Below are 27932 nucleotides of genomic sequence, written 5' to 3' on the forward strand. Positions count from 1 at the left end.
CATTGCAGTTTGTATCGTGGTATGGATGCAATTTAGTCGCCTTCATCATTTGCTTTTAGTTTGACAGAATTTACAAGGCTTTGAATGCATTTAACCTGTAATACAAGAACAAATATGTCTTGTGGATTTGCTGTATAGCTATGCAATCATATTCCCCTTCTGCAAAGAGTTGCACTTCAACTTGGCAGACAGGAAAATGGGTGCCGAGGACCTCTGGCGAAAATATTCCAATTTAGTGCTAGTGTCGACTAGACTACAGTAATTTTTTTCTCAACGGGAATTGTGACTGTTTAGTTTTGTATCCCTTGGAATAAAAGTAAATGAAGAGGATGTAATTGTGTGAACAGAAAGTGCCCAAATCAATTGAGGATATGCTGTTATTCAGGTCATGTTTAGAAAAAAACTGATGTATGATGTCAGACTTCCTGTCACAAGAGGTATAATTTAAACTACAAAATTCTGTAAGATTAATGTTTTATGTCATTGCCACTAAGAGTTTATGAGGTACCTTGGCTGGTAAAGCACTACTTAGTCTTTGAGCAATAAGCTGTAAATGTAGAACATCCATGAGGTTAGGAGATTTAGTTAAGCTGACCTAGATGTTCTTTTGAGGATTGAGTCTTATTGTAAGTGAAAACTGTTCTCAATATCAGATGAAACTGAAGGATATCTGCATTTACTGCTTAGCCGTCCTTGAAATGACAGGCACATCAATCAAGTCTAAACACGGGAGATTTAATACATTTCATGTTGTGGATTTGTGTTGTTGAGATCCATGTCATTTGGATAAGTGAAGATATTGAAAGTTGTAATCAACTGTACTATTTGTTCTGTACCTATAATCAAACTCTATTTTTGTTTAATTTTCAGGATTCAATGATGTTTAATATTTCATTTCAGGCTATATTTTTTACGTAAGCTTCCTTGAACTGGCAAAGTTAGCATGAAAATTGATCTGCTCCATCAATCTCAATATAGGAAAAATGAACTTGTTGAGAACTTGAGAGAGTATTACCAAATTGATTTGATTTTTTAGAACATTGGAAGAATTAGTGTATGTTTATTTAAATCCTTAACTTTGAAAAGAATTGGAAGCTCAGCACATCACTCTGATAAATGGAACATTTAAATTCATTTTCAGAGGATCTTTATGAACCTTGTCATAAACTATGAACTGCACTTCTTAGTAGAAGCTTCCTTTCACATGAAATTAATTCGTAGAAAGTCCATATTAAACGATTCCAATATTAACCTGTACTAACATGGTTGTATGAAGTGACTTGAATATGAAATCTAACAGCTGAGGTGGGATTCTCCGTTCCCCGCACCCAGCCAATGGCATTTTCCATTGTGGCCACTCCATGCCGTTGGGAAGACCTGCGGGGTGGGTGCGCTGCTGGCAAAGCAGAGGATCCTGCCGACAGAGAATCCCACAGCTGATTATTCATGCTATTTGTGCCGCAGCAAAATGGTTGTGATTAGTGTAGCTTTTTGTTTTTAAATTGTAGATTTGAATTGTAGACTAACTAAATGCTATTTTACCATAATACTAATATCGTTATGTTCTTCAGCAATTCTATATATAAAAGTGATAATCTCATACAGGTGTTAAAACTCAATCATTCTTAAGAAATGTATTAATTTTATCCAAGTGGCTTTTAATAATCTATCCTCTCTTTCCTTCAACTGTCTTTCCTACAGACACCTGGCTTGAGAGCTCGTCCAGGGAGACTTCAGTGGTTTGCAGATAAATGCACAGCCACAAATCAAGTAGGTCAGCCGTGTGGTTTCTCAATTAGCATTGATGCTAAGTGAATGTTTCCCCTCATGGGGGAATTTAGAACTGGGGGCACAACTTCAGAATAAGGAGTCTCCCATGATAAGACTGAGGGCAGGAGGAATTTCTTCTTGTCTTTGGAGTTCTCTTCCACAGAGAGCAATGGAGGTGGAGCACTGAATATGTTCAAGGCTGAGTTTGGTGAGCGTTTGATTGACATGTGAATGAAGGGTAATGGGGGACAGGAAGGAAAGTGGAGTTATGGTTGCAATCGGATCAGCCATGGCCTTGTTGAATGGCAGAGCAGGCTTGATGGGCTGAATGGCCTGCGTTTATTTCTTTAGGCTCATGTGATCTTGTAAAATAAATTTGGTGGTGGTGAGGGGAGAAGGGGAGAATGGAGTTGTCTTTAAGCATGTTTCTAATCCAAGCAAATAATCTAAATAGTAAAACAAGGCTGTTCACTCCTTTTCTTCAAGAACCATCAAAATTAAACTGTTTTAGAAATCTTCCAATATCAACAAAACCTGTCAATTTAGATATTTGTTTGATTCTGAAATACATTCCTAATTTGCTTCAGGTTGAAGCACTTGAGAACATGGTGGAAATGACCCAGAAGCTCTTCGAATGTGACCGAGATCAGATGTACTATTATCTTCTGAGGCTTTTCAGTGAGTGAACTTTTAATTTGACATTAAGCTTGAAAATTACTGGAGATTTTCAGATATAATATTGTGCATAAAGTACAGCGCATTTTTAAAAAAGTCTTTAAGCACAGTATAGGTTAATTGCAATTTGAAATGATGCTAATTTTTCCGAGCAGGAAAGACTGACTTCGGCATGAAAGCTCTCCAAAATCAGAGTGAGCAAAAATGTGTAATTATAATGTATTTTTGACAACTGATGGTTGGTTCATCCCAGTACAAGTCTAATGCTTTCTTTTCTGCCCCCCCTTGGGTGAAGTGGGTGGGGCAGAAAGCGAGAATTGGCAGATGATTGTTACTGATCTTTCAGTAACTTCGTGGTCGCTAATGTATTAAATTCCAATGTCAGATTTTTTTGCGTCAGTTTTTTGCGATGAAATTGTTGCAGTTTCGTGTGTCATGCAGCTATGATCTAGCAGCTACGATCCAGAATCGATTTCCCTTCAAAGGTCATTCTTCCTCTAGCTGTTCCAGCAGGTCACTTTATGCTAAGTGGCATGTGTATGTTGCACACAATCTGTGAGCATTGCAATTACTGTTACACAGCTGTAGTCTGCATATTGTGTGTTTTCTGTTGGGAAACTAGTAAGAATGAATCCCCTGCAAACAGATTCTTAGCAGTTTCTGAAGCTGATTTCTATTTTTCCATTTAAAGTGCAATATGGGTTGTGTTTTTGTGTTGGTGTTCTCAGTCTTTGAGTCAGTCAAACTTTGTGATGTTCCCTTTGCATGGAATTTGTTCGAAGTGTCAATCAGTGAGCTAGTCACAAATTGAACAAAACTATGTCAACACTTCACATACAGATCGTGACAGTTTTTCCAAATTACTTTGTGTAGACTTGCACTCCAATTATGGTTACTTGCCTGCTCCACCGTTGACGGCTGCTGCGCCTTCAGCCACTGAGACCGTAAGCTCTGGAATTCCCTCTCTAAATTTCTCTGACTTGCCATGTCTCTTCCCTCATTTAAGATGCTCCTTAAAATCCATTTGGTCAAGCTTTTGGTCATTTAAACTAATTTCACTTAATGTTATTTGTCATCAAATTTTAGTTAATAATGTTCATGCCTTGAGACTTTTAACCATGTTATAAATGCAACTTTTTGAAAAACAAACAGAAAATGTAGATTTTTGTTCGAGGTTACAATAGGGATTTGACTAAAAAGCATTAGGTCGTTATAATGGACGCTGCAAATGGCTGCCTTTTGGTGCTTTCTTGACAAAAGTAGAATTTGGTCTCTGCTATGCTAACTGATCTTGGTGGAGTCACTGCAGTTAAGTGGTCCTGAAAATCAGCTAGAGTTCCCACCCTTGGTCACTTTTCCTCAACTATGAAAAGTACAATTGTGAATCTTGGTGGAGACAGGATAAGATTCAGCTCTGATTTCTGCTCTATCCCTTCACCTTTTCCATATTTAAATACCTGGATATTCGCAGCCTAAACACCGTTTTAAAGAATTACTAGCTATCCAGAATTCGGTTTTAATATCAGACATGTTACCCTTATTTTAGAAAGTACTTGGGAAGTAGAGTGGTGGGGGAATAGGTGTTTCTGTGCCATACAGACTCAGCAGCTGGGAGGTGCAAATCTGAGGCTTGATAGCATGAGGATGCTCGGATACAGCCTGACAAGTTTCAATGTGAAACTAGGTTACACAAGCAGTTTCCATTACAAATGCGGACACAGCAATTTATAATGGAAATCAAAATTTTAAAATAAATTGCCAGCCAGTCTGCCGTGGTGTTGCAGATGGGAATTCGGGATTAAGTGCAGTATTCAGATTAAACAGGGAGGGGATAATTGCGCCAAGTCATGACTGCGATGATGGGAAAGAGTATTGGAGATGGGAGTTGTATGGTTGGGGGGGTGGAGGAAAGAGTAGAGAATGATTAGGGGAAGGGAACATGGGAGTCAGGCCTGTGCTAAGGTAAGGGTGGGGAGAGAAAATTGAAGGTCATGGGAGATGCAACAACAGGGCAGAATATAAAAAGGCAATACACTAATGGAATTCTGACACGGCCTAGTTACAGCGGGGTCAGAGTGGAAAAGCATGGCGCATGGGTAAGAGAAGGCACATTATGGTACATAATTTAAGGGATGTTGGTTGTTTTTTTTCCAATATCAACATGATGATGGATAATTTTTCATTTCGTGTTTTTGAAAGCTAAATAAGCCCAGTAACAACTATGCGTGGCATAAGGTACTCTATTTTTAATGAGTTTTGAGCTTTGGATGCTGAATGAGTTCTGAATGTTTTTTCATGTATAAGTAACAACATTTCAGAAAATATTAACTGTCAAAACATATTGCATTGAGAATTGAAGTTGCATAGGCCCAGACATGACTGGGAGAAAGTGTCCCATATCTCTGGCTGTTAAAAGACCAAAGAGAAAACTGATTTCTAAAGGATCAAACTGTATCCATATGGACATGAGCCAACAACACAAATCTGCCTTTAATTTGTTTTCCAGGAGGCTACAGAGGTTAGGTAGTATGGAAACTGAAAATGTCACAAGAAGCCTGACAGATGGTGTTTAGTGTGTAGGGTGGTCTGTGTTTATTGCATTTAACCTTCGGTGTATTTTTATTGTAGAAGTTCTCGATGGTGCCACTGAGTAGCAAATGTTAAGCCTTGCCTTTGCTAGGAAATTTATTCCGTTGGTTCAGTGTCATAAAAATATAATGAGAATTTATCTGTTCCCGTTGTCTTTATTTTTAGGGTTCTTCTCTTCCAAGGAACATAGCATTCTACAGCACAAAATCAAGTCATTAGATCCCTCTCGCCTGCCCTAATGCTTCTCACAAACCACCTAATCTAATCCGACACTTGCCTTCTGCCAGAGCTATTTAATAGTCCTTTACCTCAATCAACTTTTCTAATTGCCTTTTTTAGAAAAACAGATTCCCTCTTGCAAAAAAGAAGGCTGAGGGGTGTCTTGATAGAGGCCTTTAAAATTATCAAAGGGTTTGATAGAGTGGAAACATGGTCCAGATCTTTGGCGTAGTGGCAAAGATGGGCCGATTGCTGTAGAGATTGAGATTTCCCCTGCGCTGCTACACATTTTGGCTTTCATAGAGTTCAGCATTGCCTCTGCTTTTGTAGTCTGCAAAAGCAAGGACATGTCTCCTCGTGGTGCCGCCTTTATGACCTGTGTGACTGTGCTCCAAGGTCTCGTCAAAATCTTATTATTTACATACTTTTTTCCTATTCCTAGCTGTGAAGTGGATCACTTCACATTTCTCTGCATTGGACCGCAACAAATATCTCGCTAATCTTTCTTATTAGATCCATCAGTCTTTCACAACCCTAGTCACAATTGGCTGCTCTCCCCAAAGTTTAGGTATCCGTTTTCATTACTGTCCTTTCAATTCACCACTGCAGATCATTTTTGTGTCGTAACTACACCAGCCCTACATGGAAACTCACTCCTCGCCTCATTCTAATCTAAGGGACTCCAAAATTATTTTCTTTTTTTTTAAAATAATTTTTATTGAAAAATTTTGAATTTATACAACAACATCAAACCATACTAAAATACCAACAATAACAATAATGACAACAATCATGAACCTTCGCCCCTCCTCAATGAACAACCCAACATATTAACAACAACTTAAATTAACACAATGTTAAGTTACATAACCATAGCGGGAATAAAAATAGAAACTATAATAAGGAACACCCCCCCCCCCCCCCCCCTCTTTCGCCTCCTGCACTCCCGGCTCCACCGCAACTCCGAAAATCGCGAGTCCCCACCCTGGTTTGACCCTGGATCCAACCACTCTCGACACCGTCCCCGCCACCCCCTTCCAGAATTCTTCCAGTGCTGGGCAGCCCCAGAACATATGGGCATGATTCGCTGGACTCCCCGAACATCTGGTGCACCTGTCCTCGCCCCCAAAGAACCTACTCATCCTAGTCCCGGACATGTGGGCCCGGTGCACCACTTTAAATTGGATGAGACTAAGCCTCGCACATGAAGAGGAAGAGTTGACTCTCTCCAAGGCATCCGCCCAGGTCCCGTCCTCTATCTGCTCCCCAAGTTCCCCCTCCCATTTAGCCTTCAGCTCCTCCACTGACGACTCCTCCACCTCCTGCATTACCTTATAGATGTCAGACACCTTCCCCTCTCTGACCCACACCCCGAAAGCACTCTGTCCATCGTCCCCCGCGAGGGCAGCAAAGGGAATCCCTCTACCTGTCACCTAGCAAACGCCTTTACCTGCAAGTATCTGAACATGTTCCCTTGGCGGAGCCCAACTTTATCTTCCAGTTCCCCCAGGCCCGCAAACCTCCCACCAATAAACAGGTCCCTCAATTTACTGATTCCCACCCTTTGCCACCCTCTAACTCCCCCATCCTTGTTCCCCGGGATGAACCGATGATTGCCACCCAATGGAGCCTCCATCGAGCCCCCCCCCCCCCCCATGCCGTCTCCACTGTCCCCAGATTCTTAGGGTCGCCGCCACCACCGGGCTCGTGGTATATCTCTTAGGGGAGAGCGGCAATGGCGCCGTTACCATGGCACCCAGGCTCGTGCCTCTACATGACGCCATCTCCATTCTTTTCCACGCCGCCCCTCCCCCCTCCATCACCCATTTACGCACCATTGACACATTGGCCGCCCAATAGTACCCCAAAAGGTTGGGCAGCGCCAGCCCGCCTCTATCCCTCCCTCGCTCCAGGAAAACCCACTTCACTCTTGGAGTCCCATGTGCCCACACAAAGCTCAAGATACTGCTAGTCACTCTCCTAAAGAAGGCCCTGGGGATGAAGATGGGCAGGCACTGAAAGAGGAACAGGAACCTCGGAAGCACCGTCATTTTGACGGACTGCACCCTCCCCGCCAACGACAATGGCAGCATGGCCCACCTCTTGAACTCCTCCTCCATCTGATCTACAAGCCTGGTGAAATTATGTTTGTGAAGAGTCCCCCAGTCCCTGGCCAGCTGCACCCCCAGGTACCTAAAACTCTCCCCTGCCCGCCTAAGCTGAAGCCTACCAATTCCTTCCTCCTGGTCTCCAGGGTGCACCACAAGCACCTCACTCTTGCCTAAATTTAGTTTATAACCTGAAAACGTTCCAAACTCAGCTAGCAGCTCCATCACCCCTGGCATCCCTCCCACCGGGTCCGCCACATACAGTAACAGGTCATCGGCATACAACGACACCCTATGTTCCTCCCCACCTCGCACCAAACCTCTCCACCTCTCTGAATCCCTCATCGCCAGCGGCTCGATTGCCAATGCAAACAACAAGGGGGACAGGGGGCAACCCTGCCTGGTCCCTCGGCAAAGCCGGAAGTACTCCAACCTCCTCCCATTCGCGGCCACGCACGCCATCGGGGCCTCATATAGCAGCCTCACCCATCTAATAAACCCTTCACCAAATCCAAACCACCCCAACACCTCCCATAAGTACCCCCACTCCACTCTATCGAAGGCCTTCTCCGCATCCAGCGCCACCACTATCTCTGCCTCCCCCTCAATCGCTGGCATCATGATGACATTCAACAATCTCCGCACATTCGTGTTCAGCTGCCTTCCCTTCACAAACCCTGTCTGGTCCTCGTGCACAACCACTGGCACACAGTCCTCTATCCTGGTGGCCAGGATTTTTGCCAGCACCTTGGCATCTACATTGAGGAGAGATATGGGCCTGTATGAACCACACTGCTGGGGGTCCTTGTCCCTCTTTAAGATTAACGAGATCAGCGCCCGCGACATCGTCGGGGGCAAAGTCCCCCCTTCCCACGCTTCATTGAGTGTCCGCACCAACAAGGGGCCCACTAGGCCCACAAACTTTTTATAAAATTCCACCGGGAACCCATCCGGCCCGGCACCTTCCCTGACTGAATCTGCCCGATCCCCTTAACTAGCTCCTCCAGCTCAATCGGCGCCCCCAACCCCTCCACCTGCTCCTCCTGCACCTTCGGGAAAGAAAGCCCGTCGAGGAACCTCTCCATTCCCCTCCTCTCCCCCGTTGGCTCCGACCGGTACAGTTCCCCATAAAAGTCCTTGAAGACCTCATTCACCTCTACCCCCTTCCGCACCACATTCCCACTCTTGTCTCTCACTCCAGCAATTTCCTTATCCGCATCCCGCTTGCGGAGCTGATGAGCCAGCATCCTACTCGCCTTTTCACCATGTTCATACGCTGCCCATTGTGCCTCCCTCCACTGTGCCTCCGCCTTTCTAGTGGTCAGCAAATCAAATTTAGCCTGCAGGCTGCGCCTCTTCCCCCAACAGTCCTTCCTCTGGTGCCTCTGCGTACCTCCTGTCTACCTCCAGCATATTTCCCACCAGTCTATCCCTCTCGCTCCTCACCCTGTGTGCCCGGATGGATATCAGCTCCCCACGAATCACTGCCTTCAGGGCTTCCCAGACCACCCCCACCTGAACCTCCCCCGTATCATTCACCTTGAGGTACCCCTCAATACTTGCCCGGACCCTCCTACACCTCCTCCTCCTCCGCCAACAACCTCACATCCAACCGCCACAACGGGCGCTGGTCCCGCACCTCCCCCATCTCCAACTCTATCCAATGCGGAGCGTGGTCGGAGATTGCAATGGCCGAATACCCGGCCTCATCCACTCTCGGAATCAGTCCCCTACTCACCACGAAGAAGTCTATCCGAGAGTAGACCCTATGTACGTGGGAGAAGAAAGAGTACTCCCATGCCCTCGGCCTCACAAACCTCCATGGATGCACCCCACCCATCTGGTCCATAAACCCTCTCAGTACCTTGGCCGCCACCGGCCTCCTACCCGTCCTGGAGCTGGACCGATCCAGTGAAGGATCCAACACCGTATTGAAGTCCCCCCCCCCCCCCCCCCCCCCCCCCCCAATGATCAGACCACCCGCCTCCAGATCCAGGACCCGTCCCAACATACGCCTCATAAAGCCCGCATCGTCTCAATTTGGGGCATACACACTAGCAAGTACCACCTTCTCTCCTTGTAGCCTGCCCCTAACCATAACATACCTACCCCCCTTATCCGCCACCACCTCCGATGCCTCAAACGACACATTTTTCCCCACCAGAATCGCCACTCCCCGGTTCTTCACATCCAACCCAGAGTGGAAAACCTGCCCCACCCACCCCTTCCTCAGACGGACCTGGTCCACCACCTTCAGGTGGGTCTCCTGAAGCATTGCCACATCTGCCTTTAGCCCCCTCAGATGAGCAAGTACCCTCGATCGCTTCACCGGCCCATTCAATCCCCTCGCATTCCAGGTGACCAACCGGATCAGAGGGCGTCCCGCCCCCCCTCCCCCGTCGACTAGCCATAGCCCGTCGACTGCCCGCCCCAGGCCAGCACCCTCCGCCCGACCCAGTCCCCACAGCGACAACACCTCACCTCTGTCCCCCCCGGCCCCCACCAGCTCCTTCCTGACCCTGCCAGCAGCAACCCGGTATTCCCCTTTTTCCCCCCCCCCCTTCCAGGCTAGGAACTCTCCTAGCCGCGAACCATCCTCCATTGTACTTCCATGGGTCAGCTAACTTCTGCTGACCCCGGAAACTCCCGCCAATAACCCGACCCCTCCCAAAGTGGGATCATCCCCCATCCTATCCCTCCTCCAGGCACCGCTCCAGCGCGGGGAAGAACCCGCCTCCCCCCATCATCGTCTCCACCCCCCAGCCCCGCAGCACGGGAAACCAGAGGAAAGCCCGCGCTTTCGCACTGCCCCACCACACCCTTCTGACACAGCTCCCAAATACCAGCCCCACTCCATACCCCCAACCCGACATAGAATACAACAAACCCCCCCCCCCAACCCCCCAACCCTCCCCGCAAGATACAAAACTCAAACAATGCCCCACAGCAAAAAAAAACATAACAGAACAACACCCCCATAAATAACCATATCAAAATTGCAAAAGTACAGGAAAACAAGGACACGGCACCAGCAGAAACCAGCAATAAAGTATTACAACTGACCCCCCAACCCCTAGTTCAAGTCCAGTTTCTCCGTCCGCACGAAGGCCCCGCCTCCTTCGGGGAATCGAAATAATAATGTCGGTCCGAATAAGTTACCCACAGGCGCACAGACTGCAACATTCCGAACTTTATCTTCTTCTTGTAAAGCACCTCTTTCATCCGATTAAACCCGGACCGCCGCTTAGCCACCTCCGCACTCCAATCCTGGTAGATCCGTACTACCCCATTCTCCCAGTTGCTGCTCTTCACCTTCTTGGCCCAGCGCAGCACACACTCCCAATCACTGAACCGGTGGAACCTCACCAGCACCGCACGCGGGGGTTCATTCTCCTTAGGCCTCCTGGCGAGTACCCTGTGGGCTCCCTCCAGCTCCAGGGGCAGATGGAAAGACCCAGCCCCCACTAGCGAGTTCAGCATCGTAGCCACGTAGGTTGTCAGGACTGGAACCGATGTCCTAGCCTCCCTCTGTTTTCTAGAGCTGTTGGGGAGGGTTTAAACTAATGTGGCAGGGGGATGGGAACCGATGCAGGAAGTTGGAAGGTAGTAAAACAGGGACAGAAACAAAAGGAAGTAAGGGGAAAAGTGCAAGGCAGAGAAGACATAGTCAAAATCTAAAAGGGCGACAGTACAAGGTACAGTGACTGAGGGGAGCTCAGTGAATAGGCCCAGTAATAACAAAAGGAATAAAACTGGAGATGTTAAGATTCAAAACAAAGATAAAAAAACCAACATAAGTGTACTTTACCTGAATGCTCGTAGTATTCGGAATAAAGTAAATGAGTTGATGGCACAAATCATCGTAAATGACTATGATTTAGTGGCCATTACTGAAACATGGTTAAAGGATGGTCACGACTGGGAGTTAAATATCCGAGGGGAATCAAACTATTCGGAAGGACAGAGTGGATGGTAAGGGAGGTGGTGTTGCTCTGTTATTTAAGGATGACATCCGGGCAATAGTAAGGGATGACATCGGTGCTATGGAGGATAAGGTTGAATCCATTTGGGTGGAAATCAGGAATAGTAAGGCGAAAAAGTCACTGATAGGAGTAGCCTATCGGCCACCAAATAGTAACGATATGGTGGGGCAGGCAATAAACAAAGAAATAACTGATGCATGTAGAAATGGTACAGCAGTTATCATGGGGGATTTTAATCTACATGTCGATTGGTTTAACCAGGTCGGTCAAGGCAACCTTGAGGAGGAGTTTATAGAATGTATCCGCGATAGTTTCCTAGAACAGTATGTAATGGAACCTACGAGGGAACAAGCGGTCCTAGATCTTGTCCTGTGTAATGAGACAGGATTGATTCATGATCTCATAGTTAGGGATCCTCTCGGAAGGAGCGATCACAATATGGTGGAATTTAAAATACAGATGGAGGGTGAGAAAGTAAAATCAAATACTAGTGTTTTGTGTTTAAACAAAGGAGATTACAAGGGGATGAGAGAAGAACTAGCTAAGGTAGACTGGGAGCAAAGACTTTATGGTGGAACAGTTGAGGAACAGTGGAGAACCTTCCAAGCAATTTTTCACAGTGCTCAGCAAAGGTTTATACCAACAAAAAGAAAGGACGGAAGAAAGAGGGAAAATCGACCATGGATATCTAAGGAAATAAGGGAGAGTATCAAATTGAAGGAAAAAGCATATAAAGCGGCAAAGATTGCTGGGAGATTAGAGGACTGGGAAATCTTTAGGGGGCAACAGAAAGCTACTAAAAAAGCCATAAAGAAGAGTAAGATAGAGTATGAGAGTAAACTTGCTCAGAATATAAAAACAGACAGTAAAAGTTTTTACAAATATATAAGACAAAAAAGAGTGGCTAAGGTAAATATTGGTCCTTTAGAGGATGAGAAGGGAGTTTTAATAATGGGAAATGAGGAAATGGCTGAGGAACTGAACAGGTTTTTTGGGTCGGTCTTCACAGTGGAAGACACAAATAACATGCCAGCGACTGATAGAAATGAGGCTATGACAGGTGAGGACCTTGAGAGGATTGTTATCACTAAGGAGGGAGTGATGGGCAAGCTAATGGGGCTAAAGGTAGACAAGTCTCCTGGCCCTGATGGAATGCATCCCAGAGTGCTAAAAGAGATGGCTAAGGAAATTGCAGATGCACTAGTGATAATTTACCGAAATTCACTAGACTCTGGGGTGGTCCCGGTGGATTGGAAATTAGCAAACGTGACGCCAATGTTTAAAAAAGGAGGTAGGCAGAAAGCAGGAAATTATAGGCCAGTGAGCTTAACTTCGGTAGTAGGGAAGATGCTGGAATCTATCATCAAGGAAGAAATTGCGAGGCATCTGGATAGAAATTGTCCCATTGGGCAGACGCAGCATGGGTTCGTAAAGGGCAGGTCATGCCTAACTAATTTAGTGGAATTTTTTGAGGACATTACCAGTGCAGTAGATAACGGGGAGCCGATGGATGTGGTATATCTGGATTTCCAGAAAGCCTTTGACAAGGTGCCACACAAAAGGTTGCTGCATAATATAAAGATGCACGGCATTAAGGGTTAAGTAGTAGCATGGATAGAGGATTGGTTAATTAATAGAAAGCAAAGAGTTGGGATAAATGGGTGTTTCTCTGGTTGGCAATCAGTAGCTAGTGGTGTCCCTCAGGGATCCGTGTTGGGCCCACAATTGTTCACAATTTACATAGATGATTTGGAGTTGGGGACCAAGGGCAATGTGTCCAAGTTTGCAGATGACACTAAGATGAGTGGTAAAGCGAAAAGTGCAGAGGATACTGGAAGTCTGCAGAGGGATTTGGATAGGTTAAGTGAATGGGCTAGGGTCTGGCAGATGGAATACAATGTTGACAAATGTGAGGTTATCCATTTTGGTAGGAATAACAGCAAACGGGATTATTATTTAAACGATAAAATATTAAAGCATGCCGCTGTTCAGAGAGACTTGGGTGTGCTAGTGCATGAGTCACAAGGTTGGTTTACAAGTGCAACAGGTGATTAAGAAGGCAAATGGAATTTTGTCCTTCATTGCTAGAGGGATGGAGTTTAAGACTAGGGAGGTTATGTTGCAATTGTATAAGGTGTTAGTGCGGCCACACCTGGAGTATTGTGTTCAGTTTTGGTCTCCTTACTTGAGAAAGGACGTACTGGCGCTGGAGGGTGTGCAGAGGAGATTCACTAGGTTAATCCCAGAGCTGAAGGGGTTGGATTATGAGGAGAGGTTGAGTAGACTGGGACTGTACTCATTGGAATTTAGAAGGATGAGGGGGGGATCTTATGGAAACATTTAAAATTATGAAGGGAATAGATAGGATAGATGCGGGCAGGTTGTTTCCACTGGTGGGTGACAGCAGAACTAGGGGACATAGCCTCAAAATAAGGGGAAGTAGATTTAGGACTGAGTTTAGGAGGAACTTCTTCACCCAAAGGGTTGTGAATCTATGGAATTCCTTGCCCAGTGAAGCAGTTGAGGCTCCTTCATTACATGTTTTTAAGGTAAAGATAGATAGTTTTTTGAAGAATAAAGGGATTAAGGGTTATGGTGTTCGGGCCGGAAAGTGGAGCTGAGTCCACAAAAGATCAGCCATGATCTAATTGAATGGCGGAGCAGGCTCGAGGGGCCAGATGGCCTACTCCTGGTCCTAGTTCTTATGTAAGGTCCGACCCCTCCAGCCCCTCCGCAAGGCCCAAGATCCGCAGATTTTTCCGCCTCATGCGGTGATCAAGCTCCTCGAAGCGGTCCTGCCACTTTTTGTGGAGTGCCTCGTGCCCCTCCACCTTACTCACGAGGACCACGGCTTCCTCCTCTCGTTCAGTGGCCTGCGTCTGCAACGCCTTGATGGCAGCACCCTGGGTCGTCTGAACCTCCGAGAGCCTTTTGTTCGTTTCCTGCAGAGAGCTCAGTACCTCAGCCTTGAAATCTGCAAAACAGCGCAGGAGAGCAGCTTGCTGCTCCTGGGCCCACTGCTTCCACTCCTCTGGTGCTCCGCCGGCTGCCATCTTGGATTCTTTCCCCCGTTTTGTCTGGGGAGCTGCTGCCGTTTTTTCCCCCTTTCCACTCCGAGTTCGAGTCATGAAATGCGGAGAAATTCGATCAGTACACCTTCTCCCACCGGGAGACGTCGAAAAATTTCCATTTTGGGCTCTAAAAAGAGCCGAAAAGCCCATTTGAAACGGGAGCTCCCAAATGTGTGGCTTCCTACGTCATCGCCGCCACCGGAAGCCCTCCAAAATCATTTTCTGTTCTGCGTCTGAAATAAATTTCTTAATTTAAACAGAAGAAAATAATGACTGGCGGAAAGCTGACGCATTGTGGACCAAAATGCAGGAAGAAAATGTGATACCTCGAGAGAGAACACTCCGATTGCTTGCTGAAATACTCAAGACCAATGGTCAGGAGATTCCATTTGAAGTTCCTGAGGTACTTTTTTAAAACTAAAAATGATTTAATTTGCATATCTTAATGAAAGCATAATCAAAATATATAGTTGCTATAGAATTTCTAGTCAATGAACTACTAGTTATATCGCAAGTTTACATAGGAATATGTGTTGACCATTCAGCCACTCTAGCTTGTTCTGCTATTCAACTAGCTTGTAGCTTCTTTGTGTACATAAGTTGTTTGCCTTTCTTCTATGTCCCCCAATTCCCGTATCTGAGAAACTTCTGTTGATCACGACCATGAACATTTTAAAGAACCTCTTGCTAGTTTACCCTCAGCTTTTCTTCTTCCTCTTTATTTACTGTTTCATCATCTTTTGTTGGATTTTAAAACATTCCCAATCCTCTGGCTTACCACTAATCTTTGCCACATTGTATGTTTTCTTCTTTCATTTTAATACTATCCTTAACTTCTTTGGTTAACCATGGTTGATTTATCCCCTCCCGAGAGTTCTTCTTCCTTGCTGGGATATATCTTTGTTGGGAGTCATAAACTATTTTCGTAAACATCTGCCATTGCTGACCATTTGTCTATTCTGCTAAACTCCAGTCCACTCCACTAACTCTGCCCGTATTTATTTATAATTACCCCTATTTAAGTTTAGCACAGTTCCTGACCCAAGTTTCCCACTCTCCAGGAGAATGCTAAATCCTACCATGTTATGGTCACTGTTTCTTATGAGATCTTTTACTCTGAGACTGTTTATTAAACTTTTTTAAAAAATAATCTTTATTGTCACAAGTAGGCTTACGTTAACACTGCAATGAAGTTACTGTGAAAATCCCCTAATCGCCACATTCGGGCACCTGTTCGGGTACACGGAGAATTCAGAACATCCAAATTACCTAACAGCACATCTTTTGGGGCTTGTGGGAGGAAACCGGAGCACCTGGAGGAAACCCATGCAGACACGGGGAGAACGTGCAGACTCCCCACAGACAATGATCCAAGCAGGAAATCGAGCCTGGGACCCTGGTGCTGTGAAACAACAGTGCTAGCCATGTGCTACCGTGCCACCCTGTATTTCTCAATACTTACCTCATTACACGTCTAAATAGCTTGAACTCTAGTTGAATGCTCAACGTATTATTCTAGGAAACAGTCTACCCCCTTGTTATTTCTTACGTGCACCCATATGGATTCTGCACCTTCAGATGCAAGCTAATTTCTTGCTGTTGTACTTATTCCATCTAAAACTAACAAAACTATCCCACCACTTTCCTGCCAGCCCTTACGAAAAGTCACATACGCCTGAATGTTTAGATCTCCTTGTAACCACATCTCTGCAATGGATACCAGATCATACCCATTAATCTTAATTTGTACTGTTAATTCATTTATTCTGTACTGAATACTAGGTACATTTAAGTAAAGAGCTATTCATTTTGCCTTATTACCAGTTTTTCCCTTTTTGACTCATATTTGCTGCTTTTTTTCATGTTTGAACACTCTGCCCCTTCCTGTCACACTCTGGGTATGATGACCTAAATAGCTGCCTTGTAATTTTGCTTTGTGAGCCTACATGTTCCATCTCCAGAACAACCCCCCCCCCCCCCCCAATTTAATTTACAGCCCTCTCTACTTTAGTTATGCTGTTTGCAAGAACACTGACCCTAATATGGTTCAGATGTCGGCCATCCCAGAGGTACAACCCCTACTTTCCCCACTACTGATGCCAGTGCCTCACAAACGAAACCCACTTGTCCCACACCGGTCTTCGAGCCACCTATTCATCTCTCTAATTTTATTTACCCATTGCCAACTTTCACATGGTTTAGACAACAAAACCGCCTGGACTCTCGCTCCTTGCAGCAAAGAACTGTGTCAGTCTCTCTCACTATACTGTCCCCTACGGCCACCACATTCTTTTGTGATTCCCCCACTCGAATGGCTTCCTGTACAGCAGCGCCATAGTCAATCAGCTCATTCACCCTGCAGCCCCCACTCTCATCTAAATAAGCTGAAAGAACTTCAAACACATTGGACAATTGCAGAGATGGCACTCTTGCCCTCTGGGCCCCCTTACCTGCTTCCGCTGCAGTTTCAACCTTCTGTTCCTGTCCACTTTCCAAACCAGGATATTCTATCTTAAGGGGTGTGACTGTCTCCTGAAACAAAGAGTCCAGGTAACACCCTCCCTCCCTGACGTGTCTGCAGCTCAGCCTCCAGCTCTGAGCTGAAGCTCCTCAAGCCACAGACACTCACTGTCAAAGCTTTGGCAAAGAGTCATCCAGACTCAAAATATTAGCCCCTTCTCGCTCCACAAATGCTGTCAGACCTGCTGTGATGGTCCAGTATTTTCTTAAGGAAAGCTGACTTGGCAAACAATAACTTGCAAATGAATGAAGCCTTCATATGAAATTAACTTTATCTGCTTAAGCACCAAGAACTGAGGTGATTATATAACTTTGAAAATGCCACAGAAGTCTGTGGCATCCCTCACTTCCTTCACCCAAGTATTGGTGGCTGTGCCTTCAGCTGTAGAGACACTTGGTTCTGAAATCCCCTCCCTAAATCTTTTAAACCTCTCGTAAACTTTAAAAAAATTTTTTAAGAGTACCCAATTCATTTTTTCCAATTAAGGGGCAATTTAGCATGGCCAATCCACCTACCCTGCACATCTTTTTTGGGTTGTGGGGGCGAAACCCACACAAACACGGGGAGAATGTGCAAACTCCACACGGAAAGTGACCCAGAGCCGGGATCGAACCTGGGACCTTGGCGCCGTGAGGCAACAATGCTAACCACTGTGACACCGTGATGCCCTACCTCTCGTAAACTTGAGGTCATCCAGAATCCTGTTGACCATATCCAAACTCATACCAAGCCCCATTCACCCATTCACCCTGATGCTTGTTGACCTACGTTGGCTCCTGGTTAAGCAATTCTTCAATTTTAAAATTCTCATTCTTTTTTCCAAATCTTGGTTTCACTGCTTCCTTCCTCTGTCATTTCCCCCAGCCCCACAATCCTCTTGAGATACCTGCTTTCCTCTAATTTTGGTATCTTCAGTACTCACAATTGTCATGACTTCACCCTTGATGTACCATTGTTGTCTATTGAGAAGCAAGGACTTCTAACTGAATGAAATCTCCATATAAAATTGCAATTTTATCTGCTCTAAGCATATGGTACTGAAATTCATAGAATCCCTACAGTGCAGAAGGAGGCACCCCCCCCCCCCCCAAAAAAAAGAGCACCCTGCCAAGGCCCTCTCCCCCACCCTATCCCTGCAACCCCTCTCAACCCTAAAAATAATAATAATCTATCTTGTCACAAGTAGGCTTACATTAACACTGCAATGAAGTTATGGTGAAAAGCCCCTAGTCGCCACACTCCGGCACCTGTTCTGGTACACAAAGGGAGAATTCAGAATGTCTATCAGGACTTGTGGGGAAACGGAACACGCAGAGGAAACCCACGCAGACACAGAGAGAATGTGCAGACTCCGCACACAGAGATCAAATGCGGAAATCGAGCCTGGGACCCTGATGCTGTGAAGCAACAGTGCTAACCACCGTGCTACCGTGCCACCCAAAAATTAAGAGAAAACAACGTCCCTGGGTGGTCTCGAACCACCCATCTTTCAGTTAACAGCCGAACACGCTAACCAATTGCACCACAGAGGTTGGACAGAGATGCTCGACACCAAAGGGCAATTTAGCATGGCTTATCCACCTAACCTGCACATTTTGGACTGTGGGAGGAAACCGGAGCACCCGGAGGAAACCCATGCAGACACGGGGAGAGCATACAAACTCCACACAATCACCCTAGATCGGAATCAAACCTGGGTCCCTGGCGCTGTGAGGCAGCAGTGCGAACCACTGTGGCACCCTTGATACATAAATTTTGAATGCTGCAGATCTGAAAGACTTCCCTTCACTTCTTTCACCCAAACATTGATGGCTGTGCCTTCAGCTGCCATGGTCTTAAACTCAGACATTCACTCCCTAAACCTCACCATATCTCGAATTCTCTTTGTTCCTTTAAAGTGCTGCTTAAAACCTACCTCAGATCAAGCTTTTGGCCACCCACCCAATCTTATCTAATGTGGCTCAGTGTCAGTTTTTATCTGATTATGCGCCTGTGTCATTTTAACATTTTACTATGTTAAAGGTGCTTTTTTAATGTAGCTTTTATTAGCTGTAATGAATGTTAAAGTAGACTGCTCTCACTCTGACCTGCCGGTGTCTGAGCAGAATTGTTGGAGTCATCTGCAGTTATCAGCGCGTGTGCTGTTAAAAGTCAAAACAAGAGGGTAAAACGTCTTTAAAACACAATTCTAAACCTATCAAATAAAAAAGGCCAAATGGTCATTTGACTTCTTTGAGATGTCTGCTATTGTTTCTCTCCATTTTGCCCAAATCTGACACATTCTAATTTTGTTAAAACATTGTTTCTCAGATATGGTATGAGGATGCTGCAAGACCCACTCCATCTGCCCCTCTTAATCAAGCTGTACAAACAAAAGCTGCCGATTTGCCTGTTGTTTCTGCCAGTGACTATCAGCGCAGACTGCTAATACTTTGCAAGAAGAAGAATATTCAAGGTACAATTTGTGACAACTTAAAAAAAAATGTAAATGTTTTATTGATTTCAGAATTAGAAATAAACTTCTATACCTTGTGGCAGAACTCAGCTCAGGTACCAATTATTAGTATAGTCCTGCATATTATCAGCTTTCTACAATTGGAACTTTTACTAAATTTAAAAATTGGCTAAATTGGGAAAGGCTGTCTTGCATGGTACTGAGCTCCAATAGGACAGGAGAATCATAGGTTAATCATAGAGTCTAAGTTGAATGTCAGCTGTATTAATAATCAGGTGGACTACCGCAGATTTATTTTAGCATATCTTGACACTTATTTTTTTCACATTTTCGGGAATAGTGGATGGGGAGGGTGGATTTTAAGGCTGATTATGAGCCATTGAACTGGGTCATGAATATTCCTCTGTGGCCAACAAACCATGGCATGGGACTTGAACCTGGGACTTCTTAGGGGCCTGCCACAGCACCGCAAGACCGTCCATGCCACAGCACCGCAAGACCGCCCATGTCACAGCACCGCAAGACCGCCCATGTCACAGCACCGCAAGACCGCCCTCGCCACAGCACCGCAAGACCGCCCATGCCACAGCATCGCAAGACCGCCCATGCCACAGTACCGCAAGACTGCCCATGCCACAGCACCACAAGACCGCCCATGCCACAGCACCGCAAGACCGCCCATGCCACAGCATCGCAAGACCGCCCATGCCACAGTACCGCAAGACCGCCCATGCCACAGTACCGCAAGACCGCCCATGCCACAGTACCGCAAGACCGCCCATGCCACAGCACCGCAAGACCGCCCTCGCCACAGCACCGCAAGACCGCCCTCGCCACAGCACCGCAAGACCGCCCTCGCCACAGCACCGCAAGACCGTCCATGCCACAGCACCGCAAGACCGCCCTCGCCACAGCACCGCAAGACCGTCCATGCCACAGCACCGCAAGACCGCCCATGTCACAGCACCGCAAGACCGCCCATGCCACAGCACCGCAAGACCGCCCATGCCACAGCACCGCAAGACCGCCCATGCCACAGCACCGCAAGACCGCCCATGCCACAGCACCGCAAGACCGCCCATGCCACAGCATCGCAAGACCGCCCATGCCACAGCACCGCAAGACCGCCCATGCCACAGCATCGCAAGACCGCCCATGCCACAGTACCGCAAGACCGCCCATGCCACAGCACCGCAAGACCGTCCTCGCCACAGCACCGCAAGACCGTCCATGCCACGGCACCGCAAGACCGCCCTCGCCACAGCACCACAAGACCGCCCATGCCACAGCACCGCAAGACCGTCCTCGCCACAGCACCGCAAGACCGTCCTCGCCACAGCACCGCAAGACCGCCCATGCCACAGCACCACAAGACCGTCCATGCCACGGCACCGCAAGACCGCCCTCGCCACAGCACCGCAAGACCGCCCTCGCCACAGCACCGCAAGACCGCCCTCGCCACAGCACCGCAAGACCGTCCATGCCACAGCACCGCAAGACCGTCCATGCCACAGCACCGCAAGACCGCCCATGCCACAGCACCGCAAGACCGCCCATGCCACAGCACCGCAAGACCGCCCATGCCACAGCACCGCAAGACCGCCCATGCCACAGCACCGCAAGACCGCCCATGCCACAGCACCGCAAGACCGCCCATGCCACAGCACCGCAAGACCGCCCATGCCACAGCACCGCAAGACCGCCCATGTCACAGCACCGCAAGACCGCCCATGTCACAGCACTGTAAAATCTTCCGATTGCATGCTGCTAATTGTTAGTGCGGCAAATAGAAATCAAATCTACTGTGTCCATGAGATTCTCATCAATAAAGCGATCTGGTATACTGCCAATTCCTGCAGCAATCTGGTGTGCCACTGGTTTGCTTGCAATTGAGGAATATAGTCCAACCACCTACCTGATCATTCCCTGGGAATCTGGATTAATAAAGTTGTACTGTATTGATTAAATTCTTTTTTCCAATCTGTGTTTTCACTTTCTCCTGTTCAGAGGACTAAATGGTGATATTTTTGGTCTGCACGATATGTTGGATAAAACACACTGTCTCTGTGCACAAAGGATATTATACCTCACAGGCTGTTCCTTTGAATTCTGGTCTATTTACTTGCTATCAAATCAGGAAGTCCGTATCCTCGCCTCCAACCCGAATTGGGCCGGATCTCAAATAACGACGAATCAAAATACAGGAGGGAGTTAGAGAACCTAGTGGAGTGGTGTAACGACAACAATCTCCCTCAATGCCAGCAAAACTAAAGAGCTGGTCATTGACTTCAGGAAGAAAAGTAGAGTACACCCCATGTCAGCATCAACGGGGCCGAGGTGGAGATGGTTAGCAGTTTCAAATTCCTAGGGGTGCACATCTCCGAAAATCTGTCCTGGTCCACCCACGTCAACGCTACCACCAAGAAAGCACAACAGCGCCTATACTTACTCAGGAAACTAAGGAAATTCGGCATGTCCACATTAGCCCTTACCAACTTTTACAGATGCACCATAGAAAGCATCCTATTTGGCTGCATTACAGCCTGGTATGGCAACTGCTCGGCCCAGGACCGCAAGAAATTTCAGAGAGTCGTGAACACCACCCAGTCCATCACACAAACCTGCCTCCATCCATTGACTCCATCTACACCTCCCGCTGCCTGGGGAAAGCGGGCAGCATAATCAAAGACCCCTCCCACCCGGCTTACTCACTCTTCCAACTTCTTCCATCGGACATGACACACATAAGTCTGAGAACACTCTCGAACAGACTCAAAAACAGCTTCTTCCCTGCTGTTACCAGACTCCTAAATGGCCCTCTTATGGACTAACCTCATTAACACTACACCCTGTATGCTTCATCCGATGCCGGTGCTTATGTAGTTACATTGTATACCTTGTGTTGCCCTATTATGTATTTTCTTTTCTTCCTTTTCTTCCCATGCACTGATTGATCTGTTGAGCTGCTTGCAGAAAAATACTTTTCACTGTACCTCGGTACACGTGACAATAAACAAATCCAATCCAATAATTCTTAAACCATGTATATTTTCTCACTGGACTTTTCTGACCATTAGTTTATTTTTATTCTGATATAACATCCAGTTACATTCTGTAGCAGGCCCTCTCTTGTTTGACACTACTATGAAAAGGTTTCTGACAATTTTCTTCTGCCTTGGTTTAGTAGTTACTTTGTCTCCAAGTTACAACTGTGGTTCAGTGATGGCACTCTCAACTGGGGGTCTTGTGTTTCCAACTAGGCTGATATACCAGTGCAATATTAAGGGGGGCTACACTGTCAGAGGGTGCCATCATTTGGAGGAGATATTAAGTCAAGGACCCTGCTACCCCCTCAGGCTGGGGTAAATCATTCCATGGGACTCTGCAAAGGGTTGGATGAGTTTATTTTGGTTACGCGGTCAAGCGTTATTCCTCTTCTGACATCGCAAAAACAGATTTTCTGCTCGTTGGCTCTTTACTATTTGTGAGACCTGGCTGTGTGTAGATTGGCTCTGCTGCTGTCAATTAAACTGTGACACTTCAATCATACTTCATTGGCTCTGAAGCATTTTGAGATATCCTGAGATCTTGAAAGCACGGCATAAAGGTAAATTCTTCCCTCTGATCCTCTTTCTGTACAATTAAGGTAACTGAAGTTCATACTAGCATGAAGGGTTTCATACTTCACTATTCCCATTCTCGGTTCAATCAAACCTGTCATACAGCTGTCTTATTGAAATTATGCCATCACAACCAAGCTCCCATGTTTTCCAATATTGGAGTTGCTTGCTTCAAAATGGGTATTCGGGTGGCACTAAAATGGAACTGTGCCTTTTACAATTAATTTCCATGGTTTAGCACAGTGGGCTAAAGAGCTGGCTTGTAATGCAGAACAATGCCAGCAGCGCGGGTTCAATTCCCCTACTGGCCTGCCTGAACAGGCACCGGAATATGGTCACTAGGAGCTTTTCACAGTAACTTCATTGAAGTCTACTTGTGACAATAAGTAATTATTATGAGCAACACCTTAAATGAAAATTCTGAGTAGTGTACGCAGCATGCCAATCTGCACACCAGGTTTGGTGCAGAGAATGGAAGATTATATTGAAATTCAAAGTTTAGGAACAATTATAGAAAAGGTATATTCCTGTCTTTATCAATGCCCAATGTGTGTACTTTCAAGTGGAGATTACTTGGATTGTTTCTTGGGATGTGTTGGGTCAAAAGTCCCAGGAATAAAAAGGTGGTGTTCAAAACACGCACGGGTGATTGCTGTCTGTTTTTTAAAATTCTTTACAATTCTTTAACATAATTTGGGTGGAAATCAGGAATAGTAAGGCGAAAAAGTCACTGATAGGAGTAGTCTATCGGCCACCAAATAGTAACGAGATGGTGGGGCAGGCAATAAACAAAGAAATAACTGATGCATGTAGAAATGGTACAGCAGTTATCATGGGGGATTTTAATCTACATGTCGATTGGTTTAACCAGGTCGGTCAAGGCAACCGTGAGGAGGAGTTTATAGAATGTATCCGCGATAGTTTCCTAGAACAGTATGTAATGGAACCTACGAGGGAACAAGCGGTCCTAGATCTTGTCCTGTGTAATGAGACAGGATTGATTCATGATCTCATAGTTAGGGATCCTCTCGGAAGGAGCGATCACAATATGGTGGAATTTAAAATACAGATGGAGGGTGAGAAAGTAAAATCAAATACTAGTGTTTTGTGTTTAAACAAAGGAGATTACAAGGGGATGAGAGGAGAACTAGCTAAGGTAGACTGGGAGCTAAGACTTTATGGTGGAACAGTGGAGAACCGTCCAAGCGATTTTTCACAGTGCTCAGCAAAGGTTTATACCAACAAAAAGGAAGGACGGAAGAAAGAGGGAAAATCGACCGTGGATATCTAAGGAAATAAGGGAGAGTATCAAATTGAAGGAAAAAGCATATAAAGTGGCAAAGATTGCTGGGAGATTAGAGGACTGGGAAATCTTTAAAGGGCAACAGAAAGCTACTAAAAAAGCTATAAAGAAGAGTAAGATAGAGTATGAGAGTAAACTTGCTCAGAATATAAAAACAGACAGTAAAAGTTTTTACAAATATATAAGACAAAAAAGAGTGGCTAAGGTAAATATTGGTCCTTTAGAGGATGAGAAGGGAGTTTTAATAATGGGAAATGAGGAAATGGCTGAGGAACTGAACAGGTTTTTTGGGTCGGTCTTCACAGTGGAAGACACAAATAACATGCCAGCGACTGATAGAAATGAGGCTATGACAGGTGAGGACCTTGAGAGGATTGTTATCACTAAGGAGGGAGTGATGGGCAAGCTAATGGGGCTAAAGGTAGACAAGTCTCATGGCCCTGATGGAATGCATCCCAGAGTGCTAAAAGAGATGGCTAGGGAAATTGCAGATGCACTAGTGATAATTTACCGAAATTCACTAGACTCTGGGGTGGTCCCGGTGGATTGGAAATTAGCAAACGTGACGCCACTGTTTAAAAAAGGAGGTAGGTAGAAAGCAGGAAATTATAGGCCAGTGAGTTTAACTTCGGTAGTAGGGAAGATGCTGGAATCTATCATCAAGGAAGAAATTGCGAGGCATCTGGATAGAAATTGTCCCATTGGGCAGACGCAGCATGGGTTCGTAAAAGGCAGGTCATGCCTAACTAATTTAGTGGAATTTTTTGAGGACATTACCAGTGCAGTAGATAACGGGGAGCCGATGGATGTGGTATATCTGGATTTCCAGAAAGCCTTTGACAAGGTGCCACACAAAAGGTTGCTGCATAAGATAAAGATGCATGGCATTAAGGGTAAAGTAGTAGCATGGATAGAAGATTGGTTAATTAATAGAAAGCAAAGAGTTGGGATAAATGGGTGTTTCTCTGGTTGGCAATCAGTAGCTAGTGGTGTCCCTCAGAGATCCGTGTTGGGCCCACAATTGTTCACAATTTACATAGATGATTTGGAGTTGGGGACCAAGGGCAATGTGTCCAAGTTTGCAGATGACACTAAGATGAGTGGTAAAGCGAAAAGTGCAGAGGATACTGGAAGTCTGCAGAGGGATTTGGATAGGTTAAGTGAATGGGCTAGGGTCTGGCAGATGGAATACAATGTTGACAAATGTGAGGTTATCCATTTTGGTAGGAATAACAGCAAACGGGATTATTATTTAAAAGATAAAATATTAAAGCATGCCGCTGTTCAGAGAGACTTGGGTGTGCTAGTGCATGAGTCACAGAAGGTTGGTTTACAAGTGCAACAGGTGATTAAGAAGGCAAATGGAATTTTGTCCTTCATTGCTAGAGGGATGGAGTTTAAGACTAGGGAGGTTATGTTGCAATTGTATAAGGTGTTAGTGCGGCCACACCTGGAGTATTGTGTTCAGTTTTGGTCTCCTTACTTGAGAAAGGACGTACTGGCGCTGGAGGGTGTGCAGAGGAGATTCACTAGGTTAATCCCAGAGCTGAAGGGGTTGGATTATGAGGAGAGGTTGAGTAGACTGGGACTGTACTCGTTGGAATTTAGAAGGATGAGGGGGGATCTTATAGAAACATTTAAAATTATGAAGGGAATAGATAGGATAGATGCGGGCAGGTTGTTTCCACTGGCGGGTGACAGCAGAACTAGGGGGCATAGCCTCAAAATAAGGGGAAGTAGATTTAGGACTGAGTTTAGGAGGAACTTCTTCACCCAAAGGGTTGTGAATCTATGGAATTCCTTGCCCAGTGAAGCAGTTGAGGCTCCTTCATTACATGTTTTTAAGGTAAAGATAGATAGTTTTTTGAAGAATAAAGGGATTAAGGGTTATGGTGTTCGGGCCGAAAAGTGGAGCTGAGTCCACAAAAGATCAGCCATGATCTAATTGAATGGCGGAGCAGGCTCGAGGGGCCAGATGGCCTACTCCTGCTCCTAGTTCTTATAATGTACTTTTCTGGCCTCCACTGCGGTGTTCATCAAACAAATTTATTTCAATTTAATCATCGATATTGAAGAAAATGGAATGGCTGATGAAACCCAATTGGTTTCCTTTAACCTGTTGAAAATTAGATTTTCTTTGATGTTTGTTTTTAAGGACTTGCAGTCCTGGAGGCAGAATGACGTGTTCATATAATTCTATTTTAAAAGAGACTCTTTTCATTCTTGTTAGAAGCCCATGATATATTCGTGGAAGCTGAAAAGAAGGGCCTAGTATTCAGCTCAGCTGCTTACTCCAGCTTCTTGAACACTCTTCTGGCTAATGGACTATTGGAGGAAGCCATGGATGTCAAAACCAAGTAAGCTTTTTTTATGAAGTTCAGGAAAAAGGCGGCGGAGTGAAAAAATGTTAGAGCACTAATCTCCAAATGTCGCTGACAGTAGTTCAACGTTTTAATTGTAGGAAAAGATTTGAAGATAGTGAAATGTTAAATCTTTTATTCTCTACATTACACCTTCTCATGTACAAATTGTTGATTTAAGACTGACAGATGGAAAAGGAGAAATTGCGACTGAGCAATGGGTACTTAGGCAGGGATTAAGGGGATTGGCTCTTGAGAGTAAGAAAATCCAGAGACTGATGCTGTATTATTTGAACTCTGGAGGCTGAAAGTGACTGAGAGGGATACTTTAACCCTGTGCTGCGCGAAGGATTTTCTTGGGATTGATCGCAGTAATTCTCACATGACCCTGATTCTCTTCAGATCTTCAGAATTCTTGAGGTCAAGTAATGTGCCTGCAAGTGGAGGAATGTTGTTCAGTTTAGCGTAGTGAGGTAATTGTTCAAGTTTAGCTCGAATGGCGTTCTGATAAATTGTGTAATCCCCATCCACTCTTAAAATTGTACAGTGTCGATTACACACGTTTTTCTTGTGCGGATTGAACACTTTCTGGTTTTTAAAATAATAGCCTGTCATTAAAAGTTTTTAATTTCTCCAAGGTTGTCATACAGTGTTTGACTGCTGGTGCATGGGCTGTCATTCAACACAGGAAAGCTTTGATCCTGAAAGAATTTCTTCATCAAAATCTCATGCCAGTAGAAATGCTCAAGAGGAAAATTATCTGCATGCAGATAAGCAGGCAGAAAAATAAATCGAAGATAGAAAAGAGAGAGCTGATATATGCATGGTGTGGATATGTGTGAGGAAATATATTTTGCAAGATTTTTTAAAAATGAAAGGGCGCCTATACTTACTTGAAAGCCATGAAGGCTGTGAATGAACAGAAAATTCTGCGTATTTAAATGCATCATTCTGTTAAAATGCGAGCCATGGGAGGTAAAACCATAAAATAGCCCGTAAAGTATTTTTGGGGTAAGGGCATTGAGTCAGAGAAAAGAGATAATTAATGTATTCAAAACCTGAGTTAGGCCACATTTAGACTACTCTGTTTTAATTTTGATGGGCTCCTATAGAAAAGGCATGTACTGAGATGCTGCTGAGGGTGGGAAATGGTTTGACAAGGGCGTAAAAATAGCTTTTAAATTACAAAATGTTTTGACGGTCACTTATGGAAAGAGTGTTTCCTCTGGGTAAGGCCTTAAGAAATAGAAATAGCAGT

The 27932-nt window shown here is 45.4% G+C and overlaps 1 protein-coding gene across 2 annotated transcripts in view; it reads left to right on the top strand.

Moving 5' to 3' along the window:
- lrpprc (leucine-rich pentatricopeptide repeat containing) overlaps positions 1–27932 on the top strand; it is a 182181-nt gene that overhangs the window by 130698 nt on the left and 23551 nt on the right. For both annotated transcript variants that reach the window (XM_038813544.1, XM_038813552.1), the window contains exons 26-30: positions 1702–1770; positions 2358–2448; positions 14676–14818; positions 19247–19391; positions 26545–26671. In XM_038813544.1, the coding sequence (XP_038669472.1) occupies positions 1702–1770; positions 2358–2448; positions 14676–14818; positions 19247–19391; positions 26545–26671 (575 nt within the window). The remainder of the gene's footprint in view (positions 1–1701; positions 1771–2357; positions 2449–14675; positions 14819–19246; positions 19392–26544; positions 26672–27932) is intronic.

This window comes from Scyliorhinus canicula, chromosome 1 (genome assembly GCF_902713615.1).
Source record: "Scyliorhinus canicula chromosome 1, sScyCan1.1, whole genome shotgun sequence".
Lineage (NCBI taxonomy): Eukaryota > Metazoa > Chordata > Chondrichthyes > Carcharhiniformes > Scyliorhinidae > Scyliorhinus > Scyliorhinus canicula.